Source organism: Microcaecilia unicolor, chromosome 4 (assembly GCF_901765095.1).
Source record: "Microcaecilia unicolor chromosome 4, aMicUni1.1, whole genome shotgun sequence".
Taxonomy (NCBI): Eukaryota; Metazoa; Chordata; class Amphibia; order Gymnophiona; family Siphonopidae; genus Microcaecilia; species Microcaecilia unicolor.
The window spans coordinates 356,988,663-357,007,171 of NC_044034.1; the positions used below are offsets into that span (position 1 = coordinate 356,988,663).

The 18,509-nt window shown below is 47.9% G+C and overlaps 1 protein-coding gene across 5 annotated transcripts in view; it reads left to right on the plus strand.

The window, feature by feature from the left end:
* Positions 1-17,790, plus strand: part of ADGRG2 (adhesion G protein-coupled receptor G2) — a 186,751-nt gene extending 168,961 nt beyond the window's left edge. For all 5 annotated transcript variants that reach the window (XM_030202278.1, XM_030202280.1, XM_030202281.1 and 2 more), the window contains 3 exons: positions 3,053-3,154; positions 10,973-11,143; positions 17,076-17,790. In XM_030202278.1, the coding sequence (XP_030058138.1) occupies positions 3,053-3,154; positions 10,973-11,143; positions 17,076-17,215 (413 nt within the window). In that variant the 3' untranslated portion in view covers positions 17,216-17,790. The remainder of the gene's footprint in view (positions 1-3,052; positions 3,155-10,972; positions 11,144-17,075) is intronic.
* The last annotated feature ends 719 nt before the right edge of the window (positions 17,791-18,509 follow it).

The window sequence follows — 18,509 nt, forward strand, 5'->3', positions numbered from 1 at the left end:
GCACTGACGTCACTGACGTCACTGACGTCACTGACGTCACTGACGTCACTGACGTCACTGACGTCAAAACAGCTGATTGCAAGGCAAGGGGAGGAGTAGGGAAACACGCGCAGCGTGTTTCCCTACTCCTCCTACTGCCTCGGAATCAGCTGTCACCCCCCCCCCCCGCGCTATGGCCCCCTCGAAACCCACCCCCTCCCGCGAACCTGTCGATCCCCCCCCCCGCCGGAACGCCGAAAACTGCCGCCGCCGTTGTTGTACTACCTTCCCTTCCCGTAGGTTGTTGAATCGTCTTAGAAAGTTTAACTCCGTGCGTCTGACGTCAGACGCACGGAGTTAAACTTTCTAAGATGATTCAACAACCTACGGGAAGGGAAGGTAGTACAACAACGGCGGCGGCAGTTTTCAGCGTTCCGGCGGGGGGGGGGGGGGGATCGACAGGTTCGCGGGAGGGGGTAGAAGAAAAAAAAAAACGCATGTTGGGGGGGAGAGAAGAGGGTGGCCAACCACAGCATGGATGCGAGCGGGGGGGGGGGGGAAGAGAGGCCGGCCCAGGCTGGCACATGGGAGAGAGAGGAGCATGGATGCGAGGGGGGGGGGTCATGGAAGGGAGAGAGGGGACTTGCTGCAAAAGGATGAATGGAGGCGGCAGGGGACAGAGGAGCATGGATGGCCATGGATTGGGAGGGCAGGCCTCAGGCAGAGAGGGGAAATGCTGGATAGGGAAAAATGGAGGGGCCAGGTGACAGATGAGCATGGATGGGCATGGATTGGAAGGGCAGGACTCAGGGAGAGGGGAATTGCTGGATAGGGATGAATGGAGGGGACAGATGGGCATGGATGGATATGGATTGCAGAGCAGGCCTCAGGCAGAGAGGGGAAATGCTGGATAGGGAACAATGGAGGGGCCAGGTGACAGATGAGCATGGATGGGCATGGATTGGAAGGGCAGGACTCAGGGAGAGGGGAATTGCTGGATAGGGATGAATGGAGGGGACAGATGGGCATGGATGGATATGGATTGCAGAGCAGGCCTCAGGCAGAGAGGGGAAATGCTGGATAGGGAACAATGGAGGGGCCAGGTGACAGATGAGCATGGATGGGCATGGATTGGAAGGGCAGGACTCAGGGAGAGGGGAATTGCTGGATAGGGATGAATGGAGGGGACAGATGGGCATGGATGGATATGGATTGCAGGGCAGGCCTCAGGCAGAGAGGGGAAATGCTGGATAGGGAAAAATGGAGGGGCCAGGTGACAGAGGAGCATGGATTGGACTCACACTTTCACTCTGACTCTCAAACACTCACTCTCACATACACTCTCCCAAACATACACACTCCGAGGAAAACCTTGCTAGCGCCCGTTTCATTTGTGTCAGAAACGGGCCTTTTTTACTAGTGATACATAATGCGATGCAGCTGACAGGTTGTTCTAAAATAAAATATCTCTTTATTCACGAGGTGGTCTGTCATCACGAAAAATCAGACATTTGTGACCAAGTTTGGACATTTCTCAGCCTATAACAGAGTGTTGATGTCCAATTAAATTTTTTAAAAAAGCATTTATTTTATACCTGTTTCATAAAGACAAAATCATAACTGCAAAAACCCTCGTGAATACAAAAAAATACTTGGTGGACCATCAACATGAATGAAACTCAGCAATCATGTCTGTAATGTTATCACCTGTCCTAACAGAAAGGAGTGTAAACTCAGTCTTCACTGCACACAAGAATAGAGGGAATTCTAAAAGATTCTTAGCAAAAAAATATTTTGCAAATACGATTTATCTTGTGAAGGCTTCATCCCAACTTCAGTTGTCGTGAGGTCTCCACATCAGGGATCCCACAGTGTAGTGTCAGTGGTGTCTGCTGAGTTTTTATTCCGCTATCTCCCACTTGTTGATGGTCCACCCCATATGCATTGGGTTTTTACAATTATAATTTGATGATCCTCAGACACCCAAGTGGCTGGACTGTATTAGTTGGGTGTTTCATAAAGACAGCATAGACACCTATGTGTCTTAAAAAAATAAGCTCTTACAGTGACCCCCCCCCCCCCCCCCCCCCCCAGAGTCACACAAAGTTTCTCTCATTGACTGACATTTGATCCAAAGAAGACACAACACATACATGTGAAATCTAAGCATTTACATTTTGGGAAGCAAAGCTAGTGCCGGGCTGACTTCTATGGTTTGTGCCCTGATCATGGCCGGACAGATGTTGAGTTTATCTTGCTGGACAGACTGGATGGACCATACAAGTCTTTATCTGCCGTCATCTGCTATGTTACTGTGTTCCAGTGGCGTAGCTACGTGGGGCCTAGGCCCCTGTACATTTGGCCCTGGACCCCCCTCCCGACGACCCACCTGACCCCCCTCCCGCTGTCAACCTGCCGTCGCCTGCCTTTGCTGGCAGGGGACCCCAACCCTCGCCAGCTGGGGTCCTCTTCTTCTCGCAAAAGGTTTCCTTCTGTTTCTGACGTCCTGCACGTTGTGCAGGACGTCAGAAACAGAAGGAAGCCTTTTGCGAGGAGGACCTCGGCTGGCGGGGGTTGGGGTCCCTCGCCGGCAAAGATAGGCGACGGCGAGTTGGCGGCGGCAGGGGGAGGCAAAGTCGGCAATGAGGGGGGTAGTCGGCGGCGCCGGGAGGGGGGAGGGATAAAATGTGCCCCCTCACCTCGGGCTCTGGACCCCCCTCCCACCGAAGTCTGGCTACGCCCCTGCTGTGTTCCAATGTTCCATGAATATTTTATGAAATAAACACTTACATTACAACTCCACCCTCAGGAGTACCTCATGCAGATCACATAAAACTAGCTCCATTTTTCGTTGGGCCTGCTTTTTATGTGCGCATACCCCCATGAGATTTTGTAAGAGCCATTAGTGGAAGCACAAACCAAAATCACAATGTGGACAGAAAGCACACTGTGAAAACTTGAACCACGCTTTTGGATTCCTGCTGCATGTTAGGGAAGAAGTGACTCATTCATCCCCAAGAAAGGCTTTTTTACATTTCTAATCCTGTCCTTTTTTTGTTTGTTTGTTTTGCAGGGTTCTTCATTTTTATTTTCTACTGTCTAGGGAAAGAAAATGTTCGCAAGCAGTGGAGGCGGTACCTGTGCTGTGGCAAATTCAGGCTAGCTGAAAACTCCGGTAGGATTCTCTTATTGTCTGTTAACTGCTTGGAAGTAGAAAGTTGCACGGGGACAGAATTCCAACCCGTCCCCGGCGGAATCTAACCCATCCCCACTGCAAGTAATTTCTTCCATCTCAGCCCCTGCTGCACCACAGTCACCTTGCTCCCTCCTCCCCCACCAAGACAGAGATGCCGGAGGAGTGGCCTAGTGGTTAGGGTGGTAGACTTTGGTCCTGAGGAACTGAGTTCAATTCCTGGCACAGGCAGCTCTTTGTGACTCTGGGCAAGTCACTTAACCCTCCATTGCCCCAGGTACAAATAAGTACATGTATACAATATGTAAGCCGCATTGAGCCTGCCATGAGTGAGAAAGCGCAGGGTACAAATGTAGCAAAAATAAAATAGATACTACTGGAGGTTCTACATGGAATGTTGCTACTATTGGAGATTCTACATGGAATGTTGCTAGTGGAATAGCAACATTCCATGTAGAATCTCAAATAGTAGTAACAGTGGAGGAGTGGCCTAGTGGTTAGGGTGGTGGACCTTGGTCCTGAGGAACTGAGTTCAATTCCCACTTCAGGCACAGGCAGCTCCTTGTGACTCTGGGCAAGTCACTTAACCCTCCATTGCCTGCCGCATTGAGCCTGCCATGAGTGGGACAGCACAGTGTACAAATAAATAAATCTGTATGAAATATTCATTTGCATTATTTTGACTTATGAAAAACAATTGTCCCTGAAACATTTTCAAAAACAGAATAATCCATTTGTACAAAAGAGATGAGGTGAAGATGTGATTCCATGTCCCCCAGTGAAAGAAGAGTTTAATTTTACTTCTAAATCTTTATAACACCAGGCTTCCCAAGGCAGATTACAACAGTTAAGATGAACCCATCAGTAAATAGGATATCCTCACTGAAATTTGGCCATGTATTACTGTTTTGTATAGAACAATGTAGAAAAATTAGCACAAAATACAGCCTTTATTAATGCTGTTTCTACCAGCAACAATTTTTGAAGCTGTTTTAGCAATATTCAGTTTTTATTTCTCCATATTTATATCTACATATGGGTAGGGTTACCAATTTGTGTCCTCTGAAAAAGAGGGCACGTGTCACGCCCCCCTACCCCGCCCCCGCCACACCTCATGCCACGCCCCTGCCACACCCCCTTCAGGTCCGGGTTCCGCCCCTATTCCCCGCCCCCCCCGTCACATAGTCCCCTCCCCCCATCACATACCCCCCCCCCTCACTTACTATCTAGCCCTGGTGGTCTAGTAGCGTCTTCTCTTCGGGGCAGGAAAGAGCCCCCTCTTTCCTGCCCGGAGCGCTGCCTGCCCTTGCCTGCTGCATCCTCCTCGGTATGGCTGGGGATTCAAAATGGCCACCGAGAGTTGAAGCGGCCTCGCGAGAGTTCAACTCTCAGCGGCCATTTTGAATCCCCAGCCAGACCGAGAAGGATGATAGACAGGGGAGGCAGCGCTCCGGGCAGGAAAGAGGGGGCTCTTTCCTGCCCCGAAGACGTCACTAGACCACCAGGGAACATGGTAAAGAAGGGGAGGGGACGGGAGACCAGACCCACGGCGCCGATCGCCCGCCCACACGCCCACCGCACCACGCGCCTGCCCGCACCCGCGCCCACGTTTGTCCAGAAATCTGGACAAACGTGGGCGCGGGCAAAATCCGCCGGACGCCCCGGACATGAAAGAGGACATGTCCGGGGAAATCCGGACGTATGGTAACCCTAATATGGGAAGCTTTCAAATGAATTAAAAAGCTGTCAAATAAGTTAAAAAAAAAAAAAGAAATCTTTTGTCCTCCACCTCTTAAGGCACTGCCTACCACCTAGAACAGCTTTTGACCTTTTACAGATGGACAACGCATAGGCAGTCCCTTGTTTCTAAAATTCTTTTGCTGTTGTTTTCAATATGCTATTGCTTTGGGTGAACCAGTGTGGCGGCAATCTCTGTCTGCTGGCTTCAACCCGTCGGACTAGATAGCTTTGTACCTTCTCCTGTTCTCAATCTAACCTCCTTGCCCCATTTTTCCCCTCCTCCCTGCACCCACACTCTTCATCCTCCTCCCCTCCAGCCCTGGGTGCCCTCCCTGCACATACCTGAAGTCACCCTGGTGATCTATTGGCTTGCTTCAGGGTGGGAAAGATCCCACTCTTTCCTGCCCGCAGTCGCTGATCCATCTTGCTGCTGCTGCTGCTTGTTCAAAATGGCTGCTAAGACTACAAGCGGTGGCCTCGCAAGACTTTTGCTGAAGTCTCGCGAGGCCGCTATTTGAAGTCTCGGCAGCCATTTTAAACAACTGGCGGCAGCAGGCAGGAAAGAGTGGGGAGCTTTCCAGTCCCGAAGCAAGCCACTAGACCACCAGGGTGACTTCAGGTATGTGCGCGGAGGGAAAGCTTAGGTCGGTTCAACTATGTTGTTCCGCAGGAACCCCGCAGGACCCGGGTCCATCTCCCCAGGATCCCCGTGGACCTGAAGGGGATCTCTGCAGGTTTCAGCTCCCGTGCTTCTCTCTACTTGGAAGTTTGCTTCTTTCATTAATCTGTGCAGCAGATAAATTCCAGCGGCTAAGAGTATAGGCAATTAAAAGCCCACAAACACCACCACCCAGACCCACCCATGGTTATGCCTCTGGTCAGGTAACAATATATGTATGTACTTATATTGTTGACAAATGCGCAAACCAATAGGGAGATAATACCAAAAACCAGTTTGTTCAGAATATTCATATCAATATCAAGGACCCGACATGGTCCGTGTTTCGGCACCAAAGCGCCTGCCTCAGGGGTCACAATCAACTTTCTCTGAGAAGAAGCTGATAGGCTTGAATAATTCCTTTATGTATGCATGGTGTTTGCTGATCGGTTGGCTGTTCTTTTGTTCTCTCTGTGGATTAACTTGCATACCTGTGTCGGGTCCTTGATATTGATATGAATATTCTGAATAAACTGGTTTTTGATATTATCTCCCTATTGGTTTGCGCATTTGTGAGCCTCTACTTTTGCTGTTTTGCTTTGACTTTCCGTGGAGGCTCCTCCTGTCTTCTTGGATTTGTACTTATATTGTTACCTGACCAGGGGCATAACCATGGGTGGGTCTGGGCCCATTCAGTTTGGGCTCAGGCCCACCCAGCAGTGGTGCACACCTGATGGCCAGCTTAGGGGAAGCCAGCTGGGCTCCTACAGTCCTGCATCTCCCTCTCTCCCTCCATTAACAAGCTCCTCTCTTCAAAAGGGCAGTGGCAGCCATTCCTACATCCTGCTTGTGACTGACCTGGAGCAGATGCTGAGCTAGAAGAGTGGAGGGAGCTGGGAATGGTGGAACCATGTGAGAGAGGCTGAGGTGGAATGAATGAGAGGAGGTAGAAATATGGTACTGGGGAGTAGATTAAAGTTGAAAGGGAATGGAAGGCAGGGGAAGGAGTGAGATAGGAAATGGAGAAGGTAATGGGTGACAGTAGGAGATAGAATTTGATAGGTAGCTGAAAAGTAGCTGATAAAGAGGGAGAAATTCATGTGAACAGAGAGGCAGTAAAGAAAAAAAAGAGAGGAAGGAGCTAAAAAGGAAAGACCAATACGTTAGAAGTAGGCATAGTGAGAGAAGGGAACACGACAGGAGAGAGGAGAAAAGACAAATGGACAGCAGCCACTTGAAGGAGAATTAGCAGAGGACAAACAGGAAAGCAGAAAAGAGGAACTGGAACCAACATGTTTGAAAAATAAAATGTCCAGACAACAAAGGTAGAAAAAAATGTACATAGCAGATGTCTTTCTATTGTGTTCACTAAAAAAGGAAATGCATTTCCCTTTTTATTTCTCCAGTGTTGCAGTACATGTTTAACTTCTTGGGGTTCCCAGTTCAATTTTTGTTTACATCTTTTTATTTCTAATTTGTGATCCCTTATTCTGTATTTGGTGAGGGTATGCAGATAGGATAATACTGTCAGGTGGGGAGATCAGAGGAGAGGGAATTCAGGAGACCCCCTCTTTTTTTTCCGACCTGGACCCTAGCATGTCTAACACCAGCCCTGACCCTTGTTGTAGCTGGTGGGATCCCAAGCATCACCAGCTGAGGATCTCCTCCAAAGGCAGCCAGAGCAGTCTTCTGCCAAGCTCTGCAGTCGGTGACTGCATCCTTGAGCCACTATCAACTAAGCATGCGTGAGGTGCTGGTATTGGTGGCTCATGCACGTTTCTGCAGTCTGCAAAGCTTGGTAAAAGGGAGTTCTGGCCGCCTTCGGGGACAGACCTTGGGGATCCTCATTAGCTAAAGTATTTATATTTTGAGCTGGAAGGTGCTGGGGAAGCAGAAGAAAGTGGGAGAAGGGTGGAGGAGTGGCCTAGTGGTTAAGGTGGTGGACTTTGGTCCTGGGGAACTGAGTTCAATTCCCACTTCAGGCACAGGCAGCTCCCTGTGACTCTGGGCAAGTCACTTAACCCTCCATTGCCCCGTGTAAGCCACATTGAGCCTGCCATGAGTGGGAAAGCGCAGGGTACAAATGTAACAAAAATAAAATAGATACTATTGGAGATTCTACATGGAATGTTGCTACTATTGGAGATTCTACTTGGAATGTTGCTATTCCACTAGCAACATTCCATGTAGAAGGCTGCGCAGGCTTCTGTTTCTGTGAGTCTGACGTCCTGCACATACGTGCAGGACGTCAGACTCACAGAAGCAGAAGCCTGCGCGGCCACATTGGTGATCTGCAAGGGCCGACTTCTACATGGAATGTTGCTAGTGGAATAGCAAAATTCCATGTAGAATCTCAAATAGTAGCAACAGTGGAGGAGTGGCCTAGTGGTTAGGGTGGTGGACTTTGGTCCTGAGGAACTGAGTTTGATTCCCACTTCAGGCACAGGCAGCTCCTTGTGACTCTGGGCAAGTCACTTAACCCTCCATTGCCCCACGTAAGCCGCATTGAGCCTGCCATGAGTGGGAAAGCGCGGGGTACAAATGTAACAAAAAAGAGAGAGAAAATTTTGTGCCTACCCACTTTGAGCTCGGGCTCACCCACAATTGGCTGTCGGGCTACGTCACTGGTTACCTCAGTAGAATCTTTGTCCTGAGACTCAGAATCTTACATTTGGATACACACAAAGATCACAGGGGGCAATTCTATATAGAATGCTACAAGTTAAGCGCCAAAAAAGTAAGTGCTAAGCTAGTATTCTATAACGTCAAATTTGTGTAGCAAATCCATTATAGAAATGTGGCTAAATTTAGGCGTGACCATTTGGTGTAAAAGTGCATGCCCAAAAGCGGCACTTTACACGCATAACTGATAGTATTCTATACTGTGCACGCTATAATAGTCGGAATGCCCATGACCTGTCAATGCTCCTCCCACATATACACCCCCTTTGCAGTTACGTATTAGACAATTTACATGCACACATTATAGGATAGGCTCATAGCTCACTTACACGCATATCTTTTTTCTCTCATCATCACCCCTACACAACCTCTCTTCGCTTCGTTCCTCCTCTGGCAATCTTCTACTGATCCTTTCCCTTCCCTCCTTTCGCCTTTCTATTTCTAGAGAGGCTAAACTTTAGTTTTCATGGGCCCACCCTTTGGAACTCTCTCCCTCCTCAGATGTCTTGAAACATCATATCCCAAGTTTAAGTCCTTATTAAAAAAACGTTCCTCTTCAGGAAAGCCTTTAACACTAACTCTTGATTGTGTTACCCCTTCCCTTGTGTCTCCCAGTTCCCACCACGATTGTTTTTAGAGTTGTAACCCACATGGAGGGGCATTTTCGATATGACGTCAAGTCCGAGTTTGGACGTTTTGCAAAAAACGTCCAAAATCTGAATAGGGAAAGAAGGTCATTTTCAAAAAAAGACAAATTTCTATCTTTTGTTTTCGAAAATTCTGTTTTGAACAAGGTTTTGTGATTCGGACATTTTATTTTTTTGGTTCATTTTCAAACAAAAAACGTCCAAGTGCAAAATGCACAAAATCAAGCCATTGGGATGTAGGAGGAGCCAGCATTTTTAGTAGACTGGTCCCCCTGATATCCCAGGACAGCAATAGGGCACCCTAGGGAGTACTGCAGTGGACTTCATAAAATGCACCCAGGTACACATCTCACCACTGCTCTCTTATCTTGTCTGCTGAGCCCCTCAAAACCCACTACCCTCAACTGTACACCACTACCATAGCCCTTATGGATGAAGGGGGCATCTATATTTGGGTACAGTGGGTTTCTGGTGAGTTTTGAAGGGCTCACAGTTTCCTCCACAAGTGTATCAGGTAGGGAGAGGTATGGGCCTGGGTCCACCTGTCTGCAGTGCACTGCACCCACCACTAGACTATTCCAGGGACCTGCATGCTGTCCTAATGGACCTGAGTATAACATCTGAGGTTGGCATAGAGGCATTTGGGGGGGGGGGTGGGAAGGAGTTAGTGACCACTGGGGGAGTAAGGGGAAGTCACCCCTGATTCCCTCCAGTGGTCTTGTCATTTTGGGCACCTTTTTGTGCCTTATTCGTTATAAAAACAGGTCTAGCTCAAAGCATCTTAGTGTTAGTCTTGGATGGTTTTGTTCCGTTCCATTATAGCTGAAAAACATCTAAGTGTTAGGAACGCCTAAATCCTACCCGTAACGAATCCCTGACATGCCCCCTTGTGATTTGAACGCACTTCTGACGGACTTAATAGAAAAAAAAACCATCTAAAAATTGGTTTTGTAAATACTGATTTGGACGTTTTTGTGAGAAAACTGACCAAATGCAGATTTATGCCACTTTTTGGCCGTTTTTCTCTTTTGAAAATGAGCCCAATAATCACTTTCATAGACAACTTGCAGTATAACAAGCACTGAGAATCAATATATATAAAAGGCGAGTGTCGTACTCACTCGCAAATGCGCAGTAGAGACCTTCTCTGCCCCGCCCCCGCGTCAATACGTGATGACGGGGGGCGGAACAGAGAGGGTCTGTACTGCTTATTTCTGAGGGAGGGACACCGCCGTCTAACGCTCCCCCCACCCGAGTCGCCGCCGCCACCCACCTTCTACCCGGTCGGGCCCTCGCTCCACTATTGAAACAGCGAGGGTCCGGGAATGCAGCACTGAGCTCTGCTGAGCTGCCGACATCACCCTTCCTTCTTCTTCTCTGCCTCTGTCCCGCCCTCAACGACGTTACGTCACACGAGGGCGGGACAGGCAGAGAAGAAGGAAGGCCGACATCAGCAGCTCAGCAGAGCTCAGTGCTGTGTTCCCGGACCCTCGCTGTTTCAATAGTGGAGCGAGGGCCCGGCCGGGTGGAAGGTGGGTGGTGACGGCTCGGGGGGGGGGGGGCGCGAATTCGGAGGGGGAGGGGCAGCGGCGAACTCGGCGGCGGGGACAGGCCTTTCAACCCCCCCTTCCTATAATAGCCCGTTTTTACGGGCTCAAAGGCTAGTAAATAAATAAACTGCAAATTAGTGCTAGTTAAGTCCAATTATTGATAATTACTTATGTGTATGCAGGGTACAATCTATAGCTGTGCATGCAATTGTACATGTAACTGTGCACACTGTTTGTAGAATTAGAGGTCATGCCTTTATCCATCTCATGCTGAACTTGCTTCATTCACTGCTAACAACCAAAGAAGCACAAGTCCCTCTCCTGGCGACCTCCTGACCGGCAGCCATTTCCAGACTGCAAAGAAGCTGGAGATACGTCCAATTCCCTTAGTCCTGGTTTCCAGGCTCCTCCTTCTGGTGTTAGTCTTTGACATGAAAGGACATTGGCATATCTCATATTGTTTTCAAATCCATAGCTTGTGCTATTACACTTTGCAATGGATTATCTTCTTTCCTGCTTTCAGACTGGAGTAGGACTGCCACAAACGGTTTAAGGAACCAGGCACTGAAACAAGGAATATCCAGTAGCTCAAACAACTCCATCCAGTCCACCAGCAACGGCCACTCCATCGGTTCCACCAATTCTACCACACTGCTAGTGAATAATGATTATTCCCCGCATCCAAACGGGAATGGTACGTATCTTTTGGCAATATTGTTTTTCGTGTTCAAATCCAGCATCCACATTTCATGCATTTCTAACTGTATCTCTCTGCATATATGTCAGCTCTTTATTTCAAAGGATTTCAGGACAAAGAAAATATGATCAGAAAAATAAAACATTTCAGGAAGTGTCATACTTATGGAGTTTTCAACTGCATTGGATAGCAATATATGGATTACCACTAGTTCAGTGAATGGGACGTTTATGTCTGCAGACTGCTCCAACCGAGCTCCCAGATTTTGGTACATCTGTCTAGGTTACATTCAGCACTGGCTTTGTCATGAGGCAGTAGAGGAGTGTGGTAGCCGTGTTAGTCCACTCTTAAGGTTATCAATAGAAATGGGACGTTTCCCCAAACAAAATAAAACATGGAAAAGAAAATAAGATGATACCTTTTTTATTGGACATAACTTAATACATTTCTTGATTAGCTTTCGAAGGTTGCCCTTCTTCCTCAGATCGGAAATAAGCAAATGTGCTAGCTGACAGTGTATATAAGTGAAAACATTCAAGCATTACTATGACAGTCTGACAGGGTGGGAGGAGGGGGGTGGGTAGGAAGTATGCATGGGGACATCAAAGCATATCATTGATATTCTAACAGGATGGGTGTGGATAGGTGAGGGGTGGGGTGATCAACAGAGACATACAGCTTTATGGTTTATAATGGCCTAGGAACCCCAGATCCTTGTTAAGTCCTTTCTGTTGGGTGTTAAAATATTCAATCATTCTGACTTCAAAGGTCTTACGTTCTTGTATGGTTTTAAAGTTAGCTTTGAGGATTCTCACTGTGAAGTCACTGGTACAGTGTCCTGGTCCTGTAAAATGTTGACCAACAGGCGTGGGAACCCTGCTGGCACCAGTATTGTTCATATGATGTCTATGTAAATTGAATCTTGTCTTAAGCATCTGGCCTGTTTCTCCAATATAGCATCCTTCCATGAGGCAGGAAAGGGGGTCACCAAGGACAGCAGCTACTGGGGAAAGCAGGAGTAGCAAAGATCAGCCACAGTCAAAGCAAAGGACTAGATCCATATAACCAAAGAACCATCAGTGTCTATTTTCACTGGGGGGAGGGAGTTTCAAATAGCCCATTTCAATGTTCCCTCCAAGGACTGAATTGACATGAGCAAACATTTTTCTTCACATACACAGACATGCACACACACAGATACATAAACAATCTCACAGCCAGATGATCAAAAGCCCCGCGCTGTTCCAAACAGCGCTCTAAAAATAGCACTGGAACAGCGCGGGGCGCTACTAGACCTATGATCAGAGATAACTGCATGCAAATTTAAGCACGCAGTTCTCTCTGATCATGGGGTAGAAGTGTCAGCACAATCCTCCCGCACTTGTTTGACAGGTCTAGGCTGTCAAAAGCCCAAACCTGTCAAACACAGGGGCTGGAGGCCCATGGGACCACCAGATCCCAATTATCCCTGCCCCGCACAAGGGAAAACGGGGGCTGGGTCCCCCCCAGGTTCAGGGAGGGCTGGAGATCCTGCGGGTCTCCAGCCCCCCCAACTCCCCTCAGCATTTCAAAAAACGTCCCTGGTGGCCCAGGTGGGCGACCAACCCCCCCCCCCCCCCCAGCGACAGGGGGGCTGGAGGTCCGCTGACCACCCCCCCCCCCAGACAGTTCAGGGAGGGCGGGAGATCCGGTGGGTCTCCAGCCCCCCCTAACCCCCAGCATTGGCAAGGGTCCTTGGTGGTCCAGTGTCAATCCCCCCCACACCTTGGGTTGGAGGAGGGAGGTAGCCTGCCTCCCGCCTCTTCCTTCGACACTGCAAAATGGAGGCGCCAAGCCCTTCCCAGTGGGGCTTCATCCGGCATTTGCCTTTTCTCTCTCCCTTCTTCCATCCAGCATTTTCCCTCTCAACTTAACCCTCCATTTCCCCAAGTACAAAGAAAAAAAAAAAAAAACTTAGATGAGCCCACTAGGGACAGAGAAAGTACCTGCATTTAATAAAATATAAACCTCTTTTACTGTAACACAGAAAGGCGTATGTAAAATCTCTTCCCCTCTTCCATTCAGTATTGCACTCTCTCTCTCCATTTACATAAGTACATAAGTACATAAGTACATAAGTAGTGCCATACTGGGAAAGACCAAAGGTCCATCTAGCCCAGCATCCTGTCACCGACAGTGGCCAATCCAGGTCAAGGGCACCTGGCACGCTCCCCAAACGTAAAAACATTCCAGACAAGTTATACCTAAAAATGAGGAATTTTTCCAGTCCATTTAATAGCGGTCTATGGACTTGTCCTTTAGGAATCTATCTAACCCCTTTTTAAACTCCGTCAAGCTAACCGCCCGTACCACGTTCTCCGGCAATGAATTCCAGAGTCTAATTACACGTTGGGTGAAGAAAAATTTTCTCCGATTCGTTTTAAATTTACCACACTGTAGCTTCAACTCATGCCCTCTAGTCCTAGTATTTTTGGATAGCGTGAACAGTCGCTTCACATCCACCCGATCCATTCCACTCATTATTTTATACACTTCTATCATATCTCCCCTCAGCCGTCTCTTCTCCAAGCTGAAAAGCCCTAGCCTTCTCAGCCTCTCTTCATAGGAAAGTCGTCCCATCCCCACTATCATTTTCGTCGCCCTTCGCTGTACCTTTTCCAATTCTACTATATCTTTTTTGAGATACGGAGACCAGTACTGAACACAATACTCCAGGTGCGGTCGCACCATGGAGCGATACAACGGCATTATAACATCCGCACACCTGGACTCCATACCCTTCTTAATAACACCCAACATTCTATTCGCTTTCCTAGCCGCAGCAGCACACTGAGCAGAAGGTTTCAGCGTATCATCGACGACGACACCCAGATCCCTTTCTTGATCCGTAACTCCTAACGCGGAACCTTGCAAGACGTAGCTATAATTCGGGTTCCTCTTACCCACATGCATCACTTTGCACTTGTCAACATTGAACTTCATCTGCCACTTGCACGCCCATTCTCCCAGTCTCGCAAGGTCCTCCTGTAATCGTTCACATTCCTCCTGCGACTTGACGACCCTGAATAATTTTGTGTCATCGGCGAATTTAATTACCTCACTAGTTATTCCCATCTCTAGGTCATTTATAAATACATTAAAAAGCAACGGGCCCAGCACAGACCCCTGCGGGACCCCACTAACTACCCTCCTCCACTGAGAATACTGGCCACGCAATCCTACTCTCTGCTTCCTATCTTTCAACCAGTTCTTAATCCATAATAATACCCTACCTCCGATTCCATGACTCTGCAATTTCTTCAGGAGTCTTTCGTGCGGCACTTTGTCATCCAGTGTCTGCCTCCCTCTCCTTTCCACTTCAATCCAGCATCTGCCCCTCTGTCCTCCCCAGTTCCATCCAGTGATAGACCCATTAGCTCACCATTGAAGGTGTTTATATGGATAAATAAATGATGAATTTGCCATCCACCAGTGAATGCATAACTCCATTGAATACTGGGCACTAACTCTCATTTTGCTAGTATTCATAATTTCTTGCTCAAAAGTACCAGACTGGTTCTAATTCAACCCCTTTCAGGAATATGCACATTTTAGCCAATATCCACTGGTTTCTTTATATGGCGTGCCTAATCTACACACGCGTCTTAATGGCTTTATGCACCACAGTCGAAATCCCCACACGCACAGCCAAAATGGGGGCGCAGTCATGGGCAGACTTTGGGCATGCTGAGCCTATCAATTACATCTACGCATGCTGCTACAGAATTTGTACCAGTGAGCTTAGATGTAGGCGCGGGGGGCCTTTACACCAGCTTTTCGCTGGTTTAAATGGATGCGCCTAGATTTAGGCACGTCCGCCCATCCCAGGCGCATTCTATATATCGCACCTGAATTTAGGCGCATCGAATAGACTACGCCTAGGCCAGCAGTTCCAAAAATGTGCGCCAACGCACCCTGGTGCGCCACAGCGAACTCTCAGGGGTGCCGTGTTTTTTTTCTAGTGGAAAAGGTGCCGGTACTCAAATGCCAGACCACCCTTCAGGGGCGGGGTGATCACTAAGAAACCCACTCCATAATAACCAGGTCCCCTGCAACCAGTCACAGAATCTATGAGAAGGCAGAATTGGTATGTAGAGCCAGAGATCGTTCATTAAAACTTGGGGTTTGAATGAAAACATGGGCCAATTTTAGCAGACAATGGAAAAGGTGCCGGTACTCAGTACCCCCAAGTACCCCCTCAAAAAAAGCCCTGCGTGGCACATCGCTCCCTACTTTCCCCTCCCACAGGTCCAGCATCTGCCACTTCCTGCTTCTTCCCCTGCCACCACTGCAGTTCTTGCAGCTTACATTTTCGGGCCATCCGTGATTCACACAGGCACTGCAGGCCATACGCGGAAGACTAGGAAGGCCCCGGAGTGCCTGTGCGAATCATGGATGGCCCAAAAATATAAGCTACAAGCACTGCAGCGGCAGTGGGGGAAGGAGAAGGAAGCGGCAGCAATCCTGGACCTGCAGGAAGGAAGGTAGAAGTGATGCCGGATTTGGGGAAGGTGTGCTGGTATGAGAGGAGGGGGCTGCAAGGAAAGAGAGACCCATGCGTGGGGGGTGCGGAGACCCATGTGGCCGGGGGGTTGTTGCCGCGATCTGAAAACGTTTGGGAACCCCTGGCCTAGGCATCTCTATCAGACGCCCCTAAATTCTAGGTGCCATATATCGAATCTAGCTCTTGGCACAAAATCTGTATCACAAATTCAACAAAATTCATCCTTTTGAACAATTGTAAGGTACCTGGTCAAAATAGCCCGGACAAAATGGCCCCAACAAAAAAGCTCCCGACATAATAGTCCCTGACATAACAGCCACTGTCAAAATGGCCTGCCCACAATATAACCCTTGACAAGTTAGCCCCCCAACAAAAGGGCCCGATCAGGCCGCCCAGAATATGGGACTGCATATTTTTCCTAATAATCTTACCTTGCCAAACAGGATAAGGTTAAGACTATGAAAAAGATGACAATATATCTCTATATATAAAAGGCACCACCAACGTTCTAAATGAAGCCTCCAGCTGGAAGTGTGAAGGGGAGAGATATCCGGTTTCCCCATGAGTGTCTGCCCCGCCCTCGCTCTCTCTGTAAGACAAACAGTGAAGGAAAACACAGCAAACCAAGAAATCAAATCGCTCTCTCTGTAACAGTGAAGGACTCAGAGGGGGGAGGGGAGAGAGGGCAGAAGCCCTCACTATCTCTGTAACACAAACACAGCACAGCAGGAAACTTAACACTGAAGGACTCGACTTCGAGGGGGGAGGGGACAGACATTACAGGGGAAGGGAAAGAGAGCAGAGGGCAGGGACACACACTCCCACATGCACACAGAAGAAAACCTTGCTAGCCCCCGTTTCATTTGCATCAGAAACGGGGCTTTTTTTACTAGTATTTTTTTAATTAGCATGTTGATGGAAGAATAGTTTCTTTAAATAGCAGAACAGATCATGACCAGTTTGTAGCTATAGAATTGTATTTATATATGCTTTATACAATTGAATGCTGGTAGGAGTCTTTATCAATGAAGATTTCAGTTCTAGTTTTATTTTTTGTGATTTTTTTTTCTTCGAGGGCTGTTTTGTTAAGGGGGCTATTTTGTGTAGGGACTATTTTGTCAAGGGTTGTTTTATGGGAGGGGCCATTTTGTCAAGGGCTATTTTGTTAGGGTGTGAAATGTCAAGGGTTATTTTGTTACAAGGCTGTTTTGTCAGGGCTTTTTTGTCGGGGCTATTATGACTGGGTGCCCAATTTTAAAATAGCGGAACCTCGTTCTACTTGACCACTTGATATTATTATAGATAAAATCAGAACAGAGAGGTTTTGGCAAACAATCTTGATTCAGTATGAAAATGTTTACTTATCTTTCATGCTTTATTGTGAAGGTCCTTCTTTCACCGAGAGGAACAACATTACTTTCAACTTGCAAAACAACAGCACACACTTTCAGAATTTCTCAGACAACCAATTCTCTGATGAGGAGGAGGAGGAGGAGGACAAGGGCCACAGGAGAAAGCAGGCTTAGTTCGCAGGACTTCCAACAAGGAGAACATTCACTTCAGCGACCAAACATGAGTTCTGATCCAAAGGTCTGACAGTACAAAGTAAGGAGAATTCTGCAAAGTGTTTACATCATGGAAAGACTGGATTCAGGCCTCTATGGGCTGCAGCCTCCTGACAGAAACCCCCACCAAGTTCTCAAGCATTGCTTGAGGTGAACTGAGGCCTTAAGAGACTGTTAGAAAAGATTTGGGAGGAAAAGCGGTCTAGAAACAGGAAAACAAATGAGAAATACTTCCAAAGCTTTTCGTATTTGCAACAAACTTATTTCTTCTTGTAAAGAAAAGATCTGATTTCCTCAACCTTTATTTTTTTATTTTATCATGTCAGTTGTAATTTATTGTATATACAGACAATGGTGTAACGTAAGGTAACTAGAGAACTGCAAAATGTGCTTGAAAATAAACAGATACGGTTCTCTTGTTAAAGTGGCTTGTTTCAATTCTTCCTGCTTACGGGTTTCAGTTATATGAAGGAACTGTTCCCTTTGGGGTAAGTTCTATAAACGGTGCCTTAAAAATCGGCACCGAAAAGCCACATAGTTAGTGTGATTCTATAAACTACGCCTAAGGTAAGGTGTACTTTATAGAATATGTGTAAATGCCGTTCTTGCACCTAAAACCAGGCCTAAATACCTGCACCTACCGTGTTTCCCTGAAAATAAGACACTGTCTTATATTAATTTTTGCCCCCCAAAATGCGCTAAGTCTTATTTTCAGGGGCTGTCTTATTTTTCGTGGAAACATCGGGGTTGGCTCACCTGCCCTCCGTCACTCCCGGAACTAACCTTAAACGCCTCCTTTCACCTTCGCAGCAAGCAGCAGCAGGGCAGGCCACTCCTTCCTTCCGTGTCCCGCCCTCGCCTGACGTAACGTCCGCGAGGGCAGGGCACGGAAGGAAGGAGAGGTCTGCCCTGCTGCTGCGAAGGTGAAAGGAGGCGTTTAAGGTTAGTTCCGGGAGCGATGGAGGGTGGTTGGAGGGGGGGCCCGGCGAACTCGGGTGGGAGGGGCCGGCCCAGGGGCGGCCTTGTCCAGCTCTCGGCGGCCCTGCTTTCAAACAAAAATTTGCTAGGTCTTACTTTCAGGGGAGGCCTTATATCTACCAATTCAGGAAAACCTCTACTAGGTCTTATTTTCGGGGGATGTCTTACTTTCAGGGAAACAGGGTAAGTTTAGGCACAGATCGGGTGTTTTCCATAATAGTGCACGTAGTTTTTTGATATGTCCGCATTTGCCACCCACTCTGCCATCTTGAAATTT